This window comes from Miniopterus natalensis, chromosome 1 (genome assembly GCF_054644295.1).
Source record: "Miniopterus natalensis isolate mMinNat1 chromosome 1, mMinNat1.hap1, whole genome shotgun sequence".
Lineage (NCBI taxonomy): Eukaryota > Metazoa > Chordata > Mammalia > Chiroptera > Miniopteridae > Miniopterus > Miniopterus natalensis.
Window position 1 is genome coordinate 198,826,836 of NC_142081.1, and position 14,007 is coordinate 198,840,842.

The window sequence follows — 14,007 nt, forward strand, 5'->3', positions numbered from 1 at the left end:
GTCCTTGGGTGAGGATTTTAAAAACAAAGAGAGAGAGAACTGAAAGCGTTTACCATCACGTTCCCACTTATCTGGCGATGGCAACAGAACTGACACACTTTGCTCAGTTTTCACGGAGGAACAAGGCTCCAGGCCCTGCCCTCAGGCGGCCATGGGCAGGAGGTTCACTCTCTATGCCTCGCCTCCTTCACGGCCACAGGGGCCAGAGGACCACCTCCCGGGGTGTGAGTGTGTGCGAGGGGCACAGGACGAGCCCCTGGCACACAGAGCGCGTGTGGGAATCATCTTGAACAGAGAGGGACATGAGAGTCTGAGAAGAAAGGGTTTTGTCAGCAGCAAAGGAGTTAAGTGAAGTCTAGAAATAAGACAGCGAGACCCTGAGATAAGGGAAGGGCTCCAGGTTAAAGAGGGAGACAGTGCTCCGAAGACCCTTAGACAACATTCAATTCTATCTTGGTGTTTTACACACAGGACAACTGGGGCTCTTGCTATTGCGGCGTGACCTAGGGCTGAGAGTCTCAGTAGCAGGCCTGGGTTCATTATGGCTCATCCGCCATCTAGTTTCCCTTTTCTGGTCAGTGTTTCAGCTGCCCTAGTTTCCTCCCAACAGCTGCCGTTAGGATGCTGTTAAATGCTTCTTTTAAAGCATCTGATAAATGGTGAGAAAAGTAGTTGTGGGTGGTGATGGTAAGGTGCGGATGGGGCGAAGAAGGTGAAGGCAGTCGTCGTGGTGACCGTGAAGGTGGTGGTGCTGGTGGTAGAAGGGGTGGTTGTGAAAGTGATGGTGGTGATGCTGGTGGTTGTAATGGTGATGGTGGTGGTGGTGGGGGAGGGATGGTGGGGATGAGGATGGGGATGGTGGTGGTAGTGATGGTGGTGAGGGTGGTGGTGATGGTGGTGGTGATGGTGATGGTGATGGTGATGGTGGCGGTGGTGGGGGGGATGGTGGTGATGGTGGTGATGATGGTGGTGATGGTGATGGTGGCGGTGGTGGGGGGGATGGTGGTGATGGTAGGGTTGGGGATGGTGGTGGTGGTGGTGGTGGTGATGGTGGCAGTGGTGGGCGGGATGGTGGTGATGGTGGTGGTGGTGATGGTGGTGGTGGGGGGGGATGGTGGTGATGGTAGGGTTGGGGATGGTGGTAAGGGTGATCATGACGGTGATAGTGGTGAGGGTGGTGGTAGTGGTGCTGGTAGCTACGCTGGTGTAGTTGTAGGTGGAGGTGGTGGTGATGGAGGTGTGATGATGATGGTAGTGCGGGCACCTAACCTCTAATGAGTACTTACTAGGGAACACTGCACTTTACTAAAGTGGTCTATTTAAATTATTACAATTTATTTCTCACACAAACCTTTCAGGTAGGTATTATCATCAAACTCATCTCAATAAGGAGGACACTGAGACACATCCCTTGCCCAGGTTCACAGGGTCGGGAGTTAGCAGAGCCAGGATTCAGCCAGGCCAGCTGGTCCAGACTCCAGGCCACAGCCCCTGCGCTCAGCAGCACAGGCATGGCTGGGGCAGCTGCTAATCACTGTTTTCACTGGTCAGTCTCCCGCTCAGAGGGGAAGACGAAGTCCCAGCCCGAATGGAGGCCCCGAAAGGTCCCAGGCTATGGGGAGTGGTGACCGAACCTGTGAGCTGCAGGATCTGGTCATCAAAGTGGGTCACAGCCTCATCGTGCATGACCTGGCCTCCAATGACAAACTCCAGGCGTCCTTGGGCCACAAGCTGGTGAACCTTGCCAGGGTAGACAGAGAACAAAAGCCAGGTCACAGCCCCAGAGTGTGGGTGGCTCTGCAGGGGACACACCCACAGCGTCTCCTGGTGCCTTCCCTAACATGCCCACTTGCATTCATTCTGCAAAAGCAGGACACTGTCTGTCCTGCTCAGCACTGTGTCCCACCACCTGGTGCAGCACCTGGCCTGTGGCTGCTACGTGATACATCTTTCCTTTTTTTTAATTTTTACTCTTAAAATAATTTCAAAGTTAGAAACAATATGCAAGAATTGTACAAAGAGCTCCATGTATGCTCCCCCTGGAGCCTTCAAGGCCAACATTTTTAACCGGTTTCCTTACACTCCCCATCTCTTTCTCTACACAGTATGCTTATGCCCTAAACCACTGGAAATTATAAGTTAACCAGTGCGTGCCTTCTACCCTCAGTACTTCAATTAGTGTCTTGGAAGGAAAGAATGATTTTAATCACGGTATAATTATCAAAATCTAGAAATTTAACATAACACAACACTTCCATCTAACCCACAGACGTGAATCGTGTTTTCCTAGAAGCTCTGCGAATGTCCTTTTCAGGTGCAAGACTCACTCTAGGAGCACAGGTTGCTTTAACTGTCATTTCTCTTTTTTACTTTCACTTTGGACAGTTCCTCAGCCTCTCCTTTTCTTTCACGGGATTGATAATTTCCAAGATCACAGGTTAGTTATTTTGTTGACTGTCCTTCAATTTGGGTTTCCCTCATCACATGCTGAAAGTCTATATTTTTTCAGGAGGCATTCATCTGATCCACGTTTTCCAACATGTTTCTAATATTTTTTAAATAGTAGAAGAATATTAAATAATATTAAGTGAATGAATGGAAGAATAGAACATAAATAATCACCAAAGGACGTGGGCCGTCTCGCTGCCCCGCCGTCTATAGGCTGTATTTTTATTTGCTTTATGAAGGTGCAGTATTCGTACTGCATTCAATCAGCAAATATGGAACATGCCCCCACTATGTGCTGCTTTGGGAGACCACCTACTACATGCCAGGCCCCGCCCAGGTTTTGGGGATTCAGCCATGAAGAAAGCAGACAAAACTCCCTGCTTCTTGCCCGCAGGTGTTGCTAAGTGGCTGAGCACTGACCCATGAACCAGGAGATCAAGGTTCAACTCCCCATCGGGGCACATGCCCAGGCTGTGGGCTGGAGGCATGCCTGAGGCAGCCGACCCGGGGCTCTCACCATTGATGTTTCTCTCTCTCTCCCCCTCTCCCTTCCCCACTATCTGAAAAGCAATGGAAAAAAATATCCTCAGGTGAAGATTAAAAAAAAAACAACCCTGCTTGGCCCATTGAGCTGCCTGCCCAGGTCTTTGTTGGGAACCCTCCTCTCCCTGGCCAGCGGGGTGTAGGAGACAGACAACTGGGTGTGGGGGTGTCCATGGAAGGAAATGTGGACCACCCACTGGACACCCCACCGGACACCTGGAGAGAAGTACTTGCTTAGGCATGTATGGTTCAGAATCCCAGCTGTCACCTATGAGCCGTGCGACCACAGGCCAGTCCCCTGCCCTGAGAGCCTGGCCAGCTCTGTAAAGTGGGGTGACTATCCCCATGCAGGCTGCAGGGGGGGTTCCATGAAGTACTGTGTAAAAAGCAGGAACCCAGCGCTGGGCACGGCCCATCAAATGTGAGGCTCCTTCTCACGACATCACAGCTTCAGGTTCAGACATCCCATCTAGGGGGGCCTGGGCCTGGGGGCTCCCTGACTGGCCTTCTTGGCTTTGCATCCTTGAGCGAGTCGCTCTGCCTCTCTGAACTGCAAGGGCAGGGACTGTGCTGAAGGAAGGTGAGTACCTGGGAGAGGATTCAGCTCAGAAGAGTGTTCCTAGGTCTCGCGTCATGGTTTCATTCCCAGGTGAGCCCACAGCCCTCTGAGGGGGGAGGGCACTCCCTCCACAGATATGGGACCTACAGTGACAGACCAGTACCTGCCTGTAAGCACACCTGGAGGTGGCCGTGGCGGTGGCAGGTCCTGCCCCGGGCTGTCCCTCTGCAGAGCAGGGCCTCCCTGACTCCCTGCTCCGTGTCACTCAAACCTGCTGCCTCCTGTAAACCTCAGGGACTGTGGCACCTGGTCAGTGTCCCCAGGTCCCGGCCCATGACCACGCAAACACAGAAATGACGGCAGCAGGCGTGGGCTCAGGGCCACCCCAGCAGTGCCCCGTGTAGAGGGACCCGGCTCAGCACAGCTCAGGGCAGGGCAGGGGAGCGGGAGCTGCAGGGTTCCCCCGATGGCCGGAAGGCCAGGACCATAAACCACCCGTCCCCCAGGAGAGCCGGCCACAGCCTGATCTGAGCAGGCAGTGACAGCCGAGGGGGTGGCCCTGGCGTTCATGCCCGAGTCCACCCGTCTCCCTGGGATACCCGGCAGTGTCACCTGGAGCTTCTGCGTGTCCGAGGCGATGCCGTCCCACCACAGCCGGAAGTACTCCTGCTCTACAACGATGAAGCAGTGCTGCCTGCGGCGGGTCAGCTCCGCCACCACCGAGGCGTACACGTTGGCCACGTAGGCATGCATGTTCTCCTGGGGAGGGCACCATCACACCAGCCCCGTGACAAGCCGTCCCTGCGCCCTGCCTCTCCCCTCTGCCCGCCTTCCCCACGCTCTGTCCCAGGGCCCAGCCCCACCTGCCCCAGAGGCTCCCCACCTTCGCTGGGAACGAACCGTCCTGGGGAGAGACCAGGGATCCGACCTTGACACTGCACAGGCAGTGTCCCCACACACCCCGGGGGCACACTAGCTGTCCCTGAGGGCACGATCGATCTATCAGGGACAGCATGGTGGAGAGCCAGGAGGGGTCCCTGGAACTTATTTCCTCCTCCTGGCTCTCCTCCACACTGTCCCTGAGGGATGGGGCTGGGCTGCTTCCCACCTGGGTCTCCAGGTGCACACGGTGTGCCCAGGGCCCCTGCTCCGTAAAGGGCAGGCAAAGAGCACTGGGCAGGGAGTCAGCAGGCTCGAGGGTTATTCCTGAGTGACCTTGGGCAAGGCTCTCTCTGGCCCTCTGTTTCCTCTTCTGTAAACAAGGGGGTGGGGAGGGGGGGCTGACAAGTGCGCTCCCCGCCCCTTAAGCAGGCTCCATTTGCAGGTGAATAGTTACCCCCAAGTGGCTCCGCCCAGGATCAGACTTGACCCAGCATCAAGTCCTTTTCCTGCCTGTCTCCCACTGAGACTAGCCACTCCCTTAGTAATGTCCTTTGCAAAGTCATCGATCTACAAGCACAGAGGGTCTTTGCTCATTTATTTAGGCATTTCCTCTCTCATTCCCAAGACGAGTGTGAGGCTGCCTGGGTGATATCCAATCGGCCACCTGCCCCAGAGACCTAAGGAACTCTGAGACTTTCACTCTTTTCTTTCTGTTCCAATTCATTCACTGATGCAACAAACACCAGGATGTATCCACGCTGTCCCTCAGGCGCAGTGAGAGTGTCAGTGATAAAGTGGGCGAAGTCCCACCCCGGCTCTGGAGCCTCCTCTCTTGGGGCCTCAGTAACGGGCAGTAGGTGGGGTGAGGAAGGGAGGGGCAGGGGAGAGCCCTTAGGCTGGGTTGCCTGCCAGGCCTCACCAAGAAAGTGACTTTGGAGGAACCACCTGAAGGAAGTTAGGGACTGAGTCCTGCCAACATCTGTGGGGAAAGCCTTTTAGGCAGAGGGGAAACCCTGCGCAAAGACTGAGGCCTGCGCCACCCTGCGGAAGGGGAAACTGGGGCCCAGAGAGCATCCCCCAGACAAGGACTGACCATGGCCTGGCTCAGACCAATGCGCTCTCCATCCGACCTTGGCTGCCTGCAATCTTCTCATCACTGGTGGGGAAACTGGGGTTCAGGGGCAGGAAGTGATCTGCTCAGGGTCAGATGCCCAGTTTTCCATGCCAGAGGCAACACTGGGACCCAGGCTGGTCCTTCCTTGCTGGTGCAGACCCAAGGACAGAGACCAAACTGGGGTCCAGCAGGGAGAAGGGGGCGGCAGCCCCAGGGGTACACGGAGGACGACGCGGGGCACCTACCTGGACCGTGTAGAGCCAGCCCACGTCCATGTGGCTGTGGGGCACCACAAAGACCCTAATGCTGTCCTTGGCCCAGGACTCCGGCAGCCACACCACCACCAGTTGCGTGAACAGAGGCAGCCAGCGGAGCAGCCCCATCCCAGTGCCTGGCGGGCTGTGGCTCCTGCGGGGACTTCTACTCTGTGGCTAGGCCAGCGGGCAAGCCACTAGGCAGCAGACTGGGCAACTGCCCTGTGGAGGAGGGAGCAGGTAGGGGATCAGGACGTGTGGTGCCCCAGGCTGGGTGTCACCTGAGCCCTGCAAGAGGGTGGTGCTTGCTCAGCACCTCCAGTGAGCCTGCCTCCCCCCACTCCAGTTTTCAGGCCATTGCTGCGCACCTCTCTTTCTCTCTCCCTCTCTCTCTCTCTTTTTAGAGAAAGAGGAAGGGAGAGGAGGAGAGGAACAGAGGGACAGAGGGACAGAGAGCGAGAAACATTGTTCAGTTGCCTCCTGCACTCCCCCCAACCGGGGATCAAACCTTGCAGTGTATGGGACTATGCTCCAACCAACTGACCCACCCAGCCAGAGCCATTACTGTCCACCTTCAAGCCGAATCCCAAATGCCACCTCCCCCAGCAGCCTGCCAGATATCCCTCCAGTCAGGGAATACCCCTTCCTCACCCCAGTGCCCACACCCCTCGCTTGTGCCTCACTGAGGGGTCTCTCTTGGTATCCCCACCCTCTGGACTGGGCCTCTGGACTCGGAGTTTGCCCTGCAAAACTCAACTCAGTACTCAGCTTGGGAAGTGCCACCACCAGGAAGCCTGCCCTGATAACCTCTCCCTCGCAGGGAATCCCCAATCTGGGCCATGTAACAGGCCCAGGGATTAGTATCTGCATTTTAAAGGGGAAAGCTGATCTCTAGAAGGACTTGCCCAAGGAAAGCAAGACTGTCCAAAACACTCAGCACCGGGTCTGGGTCCTGGGATGGTGACCCTGGCAGGACACTTTACCTCTCTGACTCCCAGCTGGTGCATCCAAGAAATGGTGTGGCAGTAGAGGAGCTGTGGATTCAGTGAGACGAGAACTGAGGTGATGACTTCAGTGTCCCTGGCTGACCTGGGAGGACTGGCACGGTCACATTAGTGCAGCCTGGAGGGGCAAGAGTGTAGACTGAGGCCATCTCTGCGCCCCTAGAGAGCAGAGGCTCTGTGCTCGGAGTGGACTGACTGCCTCAGACTCAAGTGGCAGGGCCTCTGGCTGGGACTGTACCACGGCCAGGGCCGTGGCTCCCTCCCCACGTGCTGGCTGTCTTGTTCAAACCGCAAACACCCAGAGAACCCCATCTTCAAGCGAGTCCAGGTCCTCTCTGCCCCACCAGCCTCCTTGAGCTCAGACCCTCTTCTGAGGCGGATAAGGAAGGGTTCCCCGCCACCTGCGTCCTCGTGGCCTTCCGGACACACGGCCACCCTCACTCCCAGTGGCCACGTGGCCGATTTCAGCCCCAGGATGCGGGCAGTGCCCCCCTTCCAGCCTGGCTGGAAACAACCTTCCTCTCCCTCACCCACTGCCCCAACGGAGGGCACTCTGAGGACCTCCGGGAACTCAGGGCCACTGATGGGGACTCCTGAGGACCTGTGGGACCACAGGAAGTCAACAGACTGGGACATGAGAAACCAGTGATTTGCATGGTGTTAAGCCACTGAGTTTATCTGACAAGCGTGTCCCCGTTCTATTTCCCAAGATGACCACACAACGTCCCTCATCCCGGGAGTGTCACAGGACAGGACCCTGACATCCCTCCCACTGAAAGACGGGTCTGTGTCCTCCCGTTGAGGCTGGTGGGCTGGGATGCATTTGTAACCAACAGAATGTGGCAAAGTGGCCCTGCTCGGTAAAGGGGGCGTCCTCCGGGCCCCCGCGAGGAACACGTCACCTGGGGGCTCTTTGAACGCACGTCCACCCTCCCTCCTCTGCATCTTTTAATGCCTCTTCCTCCCTCTGCCACAGTCCTTCTGGCATCTCTCCACCTGGTGTGGCCAACACTCTCCCCGCCTTCAGGGGCCACCTCCCAGTGCGTTGACACTGTCCCTGGTGTCGAGTCCTTCGTGTCAGGGCCATGGTCTACTGTGGCTGCCGCAGGAGGCCACAGACTAGGGCTTCAACAGGAGACGGTTTCCTCACAGGGTGGAGGCCGGAAGGGCTTGGGCAGTTTGTTACAATGACAGAGGCTCAGCGGCCTTTGACTGTGGAGACAGACTAGCTCATAGGAAGATTGCTCCCTGGGGACAGGCTCTGCATTCTATGACTCAGGTCCAAGTAGCCAATTGTCCAGAAGGAAGGCCAATGGCCACTGTGTTCTCCTCACCCCAGGGAGGCTCCACAGACCCTCCCCAGCGCTGTAAGATGACGCAGTGCTGGCCCTGGCCAGTGTGGCTCAGTGGTAAGAGCATCGGCCCCCACACCGAAGGGTCTCAGGTTCAATTCCTGCTTAAGGGCATGTAGCTGGGTTGTAGCTGGTGCAGGAGGCAACCAATCCGTGTGTCTCTCTCACATCAATGTTTTTCTCTCTCCCCCCCCTCCTCCCACTCTCTCTAAAATTAAATGGAAATAACATCCTCAGGTGAGAACAAGAAAAAAAAAAGATGAGGTGCTGGCAGCTCCCACAGGGCAGCCGCCTGCATGTCGGGCATGGCTGCTCCCCTGTGACGGCTCCAGAACAGGCCGTGGCTGCAGGGGAAGGGCGTGCAGCATGCGATGTCCTGGGTGATCTCGCGGAAGGAACAGCCCGGATGTCCCGAAGCCTGTGTGCAGGGGCCTGCAAGATGGGCACAGCCGCAGCACTTCTCCCTGAACTCTTGTGACAGCAGCATCCTCTGTTCGCTAGAGCGAGAGGGACAGGCCTGGGGGCTCCTGCTGCCGTGATGGGAAACTGCACGGGCTCTACCAGTGCCCGCGCCCTCAAGGCCCAGCAGCATGGACCTGGCATCCCCCTGCCTCTGACCGCTGTGGCTCTCAGCACCCGCCTCCAGGAGCCTGGTCCCCACCTGCGCTTCAGGTCTTCAGGGTTGAGCCCTCAATATGGGTCTTCCGGAAAATGAGTTTCTGATGTTTAAGCCACCTGGTCTGTGGTGCTTTCTTAGGGTGGCCTTGGAAACTCACACACTGACACACAGTGAAAGCGTGGCACTCCCAGTAGCGGAGTGAGTGAGCACGGTTGTCGTGCATGGCTCAGGCCAGACGGGTTTGCCATCAGAGGAATGAAGCAGCCCTGGCTGGTGTTGCCCAGTGGTTAGAGCGTCAGCCTGTGGACTGAAGGGTCTTGGGTTTGATTCCCTGTCAAGGGCACATATCTGGGTTGTGGGTTCGGTCTCGGGCCCTGGTCAGGCTCATGCAGGAGGCAACCAATCGATGTGTCTCACTGTTGAGGGAGGGAGGGAGGCTGCAGGGGGTATTTGGGAGGTGAGATCCCAGCGTAAAGAAGGCCATAGGAGCAGACATCAAGAGAACAACTCCTCCTGCTGTGCACAGCGCTGGTTACATGGACCGCAGCGAACAGTGCACCAAGGCCGCAGGCGCAGTGGCATCATGTGGGGCATCGTTACATAAGGTCACCACCATGCGCCAGGACGGTCGGGCCATGGACCGGACACCGAGACCTATCAGCCTTACCCGGCACACCTGGCACTCGCTCACATCAATGTTTCTCTCTTTCTCTCCCCCTCCCTCCTACTCTCTCTAAAAAATCAATGGAAAAAATATGCTGGGGTGAGGGTTAACAAAAAAACAAGAAAAGGAGTGCGCCAGCAGTGTGTCCGAGGCCTGGGGTGTCAGAGGCGCAGCCAGCAGCTGGGGACCTATCTCTGTAAACAGACCCATAACTAGCTTACAGGGACTGCTCAACGGAACACGTGCTCAGTGGTTCAAGGTCACCACTCACCTTCTATTGTGTCGCTTTTTAGAGTCTAACGAATCTTTAACAAATCTCTACACGGATCACTGAGGAAGGGCTGACACCAGAGGGACGAAGGGACCCTTGTGATTAATCAGGCCAGTGACAGTCAGGCAGGGAAGAGCTGGGAGGGTGCTCTGGGTCTCAGGCCGTGATGGGCCCTGCAGGAAGGGACCCACTATTTGGCTTAGAAAATCCACTTGACACGTCTTCAAGGGAAAAAGCAAGTTTCAGGAGGCCCCTGTATTAGTTCTAGGGCTGCCAGAGCAAAGGTCCCCAAACTGGGGACTTGAAACAGCGGGAACCTACTGTCTCCAGTTCTGGAGGCCAGAGTCCAAAGTCAAGGTACCCACAGGGCCATGCTCCCTCCCAAGGCACTGTGGGGAGGACTCTCTCCAGCTTTGGTGGCTCCCAGCAATTCCCAAAGCTCCTTGACTTACAGCTGCCTCACTCACATTTATTGTGTCTCCTCTCATAAGGCCAATCACCCCACTCCAGCACGACCGCAAAGACCCGCCCACAGGGGCATGGAAAGATAGAGTAAGGTGGGTCTCAAAGTGTGGCCCCAAGACCAGCAGTACAAGCATCACCTAGGAAGCTGTTAGAAATACCAATGATCAGGCCCTACCCCAGACCAAATGAACCAGCCACTAGAGGGGTGGGGCCAGCAATGCGTTAACAAGCTTTCCAGATGACCTGACGCCTGCTGAACGAGTGAACCACTGACCTGCGTCACTTGGGGGAGATGTGTGTGCACAGCAATAATTATGGTTCCACCTATAGAAAGTCCAAACCGGGGGCGGGGGAAAGGGGGCCTATGCCATGTTATTTATGACTGCATTCTTCCTATATATATTACATATATAATACATATATACTTACATTGTTACTTAACAGGAAATGTAAAAAAAGTTAAAAAGAAAAAGATGTGAAAAATATAAACATGAAAATGGAAAAAGAAAAAACAATTCCAAACTCACACCTAACCTGTAAACAACACAGGTGTTTCCAATGGCAGAGGTGTCAGCGCTCTACCCAAATCCGTCCCGCCCTCCGTGAAATCAACTGGGTTCAGCTCCAGGGTGGCCCGGAACACAGTTTCCAACACTGCCCGGCAGGCCTCTCCCGTGCCCCACGCAGCGCTGGCTCCGGGAGGGGCACTGTCCTGCCCTGGCAAGCGTGCGAGGCCTTCTCCTCTATCTGGATGGGCCCCCCATCCCGTCCATCCTGCCCTTGTCTCCGCTGCTAGGAGGGTACCCACGGTATCTTGCCACAGCCCAAGACCCACCTTCTACATAAGTTTCCCTCAACAAATCCAGTTAATTGCCAGCCTTTTTCCTTGGCCTTTCTTTGCCCTTTGCTTCCAGAGGTAGATTTATTGTGTGTGTGTGTGTGTGTGTCTTTGTTAATCCTCACTACCTGAGGATATTTTTTCCATTGCTTTTTAGAGAGAGAGGGAGGAAGGGAGGGAGGGAGAGGGGGGAAAGAGAAAGGTCGATGTGAGACACATTGATTGACTGCCTCCCACATGTGCCCTGTCACCAGGGCCAGGGATTGAACCTGCAACCCAGGTACATGCCCTGGGAATTGAACTCCAGACCCTTCGGTGCTTGGGCCAACGCTCTAACCACTGAACCACACTGGCCAGGGCCCGTCGGTAGATTTTCAGTCTGGGGTTTCTCCCTGCCTCCTCACCAGCGTTAATGAGAGCCCTGGCCATTGCAAACACCCAGCTGAGACCCAGGCATGTGAGTGAGACCTTTGGGGGCCTCCCAGCCCATCCCAGCAGGAGATGACTAAGTGACTCCGCCCCAGCAGGAGGCAGCAGAGTGACTTCAGGCAACACTACAGGGAACAGAAGTACCCAGCAAGCCTCACCCGAATTCCTGAGCCACAGAACCATGACAGGGGTTATGGGGGCTCTAATCCACTAAATTTTGCAGTGTTTTGAACCAGAAACAGATAACTGAAATACAGAACTTCTTGGTAAGTCCTATCTGTTTTCTGTTTCAAGCTTTTGACCTTAAATTCCACTTTATTCCTCTATTCTTGTATTTCCATGGTCACTTCATCATGGGTGTGTCCTGTAAATAACACACCTGGGTTGTTTTTAACTCCAGCTGCCAGCTGCTGTCTTTAGGACAAGGAGGCAGGTTTGCGGATCGATGACACCTCTCCTGTGAAATGTATTTGCTTCGTTGTTTCCTTTCTCCTTTCCAACTGGGCAGGTTTCTATTTTAGTCTCTCTTCTTCCCTTACTGCTTGGAAATTTCTACCAGTCTTTTCAATTTTGTTAGTAGTTAATTACTTCCTGGGGTTTTTTGCCCTAATGATTATGGATAAGCCTATATTTCTCTATTGGGTTATCAAGATAATCACTCTACCTCACCCCCCTCCTTCCTCCTCCTCCCACCAGAGCAAGATAAAACCCGCTGACCAGGTCAGCACACCCACCCCCGCCCCACATCCTCTAGCTTTGGCTTTGTGGTGCATTCTAACCTCGGAGAAGCCAGCCAGAGAGACACAGAGGGAACACAGTAGTGTGAGCCCCTGGGCCAACAGGGTGAAAACGGGGAGCAGCGAGGAGGCCTGTGTACTCCTGACACCCTCAGGGGAGGACAGTAGCCTTCTCCCAACCCTGGCCACTGGGAGCAGCTCAGCCTCGGGCACCTGCTGTCACGGCGAGCAGCAGGCACAGACTCTCCTAGGACCACAAAGTGTGCCAGGAGCTTGGGTCCTGCCTGCAGCAGACTCACAGGTGTCCGGAGGCTGTGCTCCAGGCCTCTCCCAATGGGCCCCCAGCATCATCCACTCTCCCAAGGGCACTGAGAGAGACAAAAAACCCCTTTTCTCTCCTCCACAGGGCTCAGACCCAAGTCATAGCACTTGGAGTTCCAGTTGTTGCCCCACAGGGCCCTGCTTCACTGCACTTGACCCAGGACAAACTGTGCTCCCGTTGCCAACAAGTTCCCGCCTCATTTACCAGCTAAAACTGCCTACCTTACCTTCAACGCCTCCCAGTTCGCTCCAAACACCCACAAGCCCTCTCTAGCATGGACTGCAGGGCCAGTTCTGGACCTATGTTCCCTGTGCCTGGGTGATGGGGTGCTTATGCTTCCGGGCCCAGACCAAGAGTCACTTGGTCTAAAGCACTTGCGCAGTGGACACCTTTGTCACTGCTCCCACCACGGCACAAACACTGGCTGCCGAGCCTGCTGGCCTGCACAAGTCCTGGTTTACACTAGTGAACCCGGACTCATTGTTCCCAAGGCCACCTTTCACTTTCTAAACTGCCCTGGTCTGTTCAGCAAACACCATGGCTCCCCGAAACAGATGCGCAGGCCAGGAGCCTAAACCACGGCTGGATCCCCGCACGTCCCGTCCTGCCTGCCCCTCAGCACATCCCGGGGGCAACACCATCAGAGCGCAGTCCACACTCCCCTGCGCCTTCGGTGACCACTGTGCCCCAGCCGTCATCCTTGCTCCATCCCCACTGTCAAGTTTTGACATAGCAGCCCATGAGCCTCTTCAAATGTGCAGATCCTATCCTTCTTCTGCTTAAACCTTCAAACTGCTTCCCATGTCATTTAGACAACTGTTCCTTCTGACTCGCCATCCCCCACTGGTCCCTATCACCCAGGTGTCACGCTGCTCCTGACCCCAGGGCCCTGCTTGTCCCATCTGCCTGGAGCACTTTCCCTGGACATCCTCATGTAGTCCACACAGCTTTCTGCTGAAACGGTAGATTCCTACATAAAGCAGCAACACTCCCCCTGAATAGTCCATCTTCCAATGCTCCCTTGTTTTTTCCACAGGACTTACTGCTGACATACATGTAATTTTTTTTCCTGCCTCACTATGACCAGCATTGTGCTAAGCTAACAAATATCAGATCCAAGTGTACAAGCAAGGGGTCCCTCACTGATGGAGCCACACACCTGTGGGCATTCAGTTTGTGTGTTGACTCAAGTACCTGCCCTGGGAGCCCCATACTGTAACTGCGTTTACAGATTGTCTTACTAGTTTGTCCCTCCCGGAAATCCCTAGTGCTCAGCAGTGTGTGGAATGGCTCATGTTCACAGTGAGTACATGACTGAATGAACTTCCTGGAGGTGGGGGCCAGACCAGATTCCTTCATGAGGTCCCTTCCTGCTCTGCCTTCTCCCTGCTCCTGCTCCAGTCCCTGCGGCTCAAATCTCCCTCTGGGCTACACAGTCTTTTGAACACATTTCTAAATCAGCAGCAAATGATCACCATTTGACAATGACAGACGATCAATGAGAAA

General features: G+C 55.3%; 1 protein-coding gene across 1 annotated transcript in view; it reads right to left on the reverse strand.

The window, feature by feature from the left end:
- MAN2B2 (mannosidase alpha class 2B member 2) overlaps window positions 1-6,176 on the reverse strand; it is a 33,634-nt gene extending 27,458 nt beyond the window's left edge. The window contains 3 exon segments of the mRNA XM_087828342.1: window positions 1,635-1,740; window positions 4,163-4,309; window positions 5,792-6,176. Of these exon segments, the coding sequence (XP_087684468.1) occupies window positions 1,635-1,740; window positions 4,163-4,309; window positions 5,792-5,929 (391 nt within the window). The 5' untranslated portion in view covers window positions 5,930-6,176.
- Between the last annotated feature and the right edge of the window lie 7,831 nt (window positions 6,177-14,007).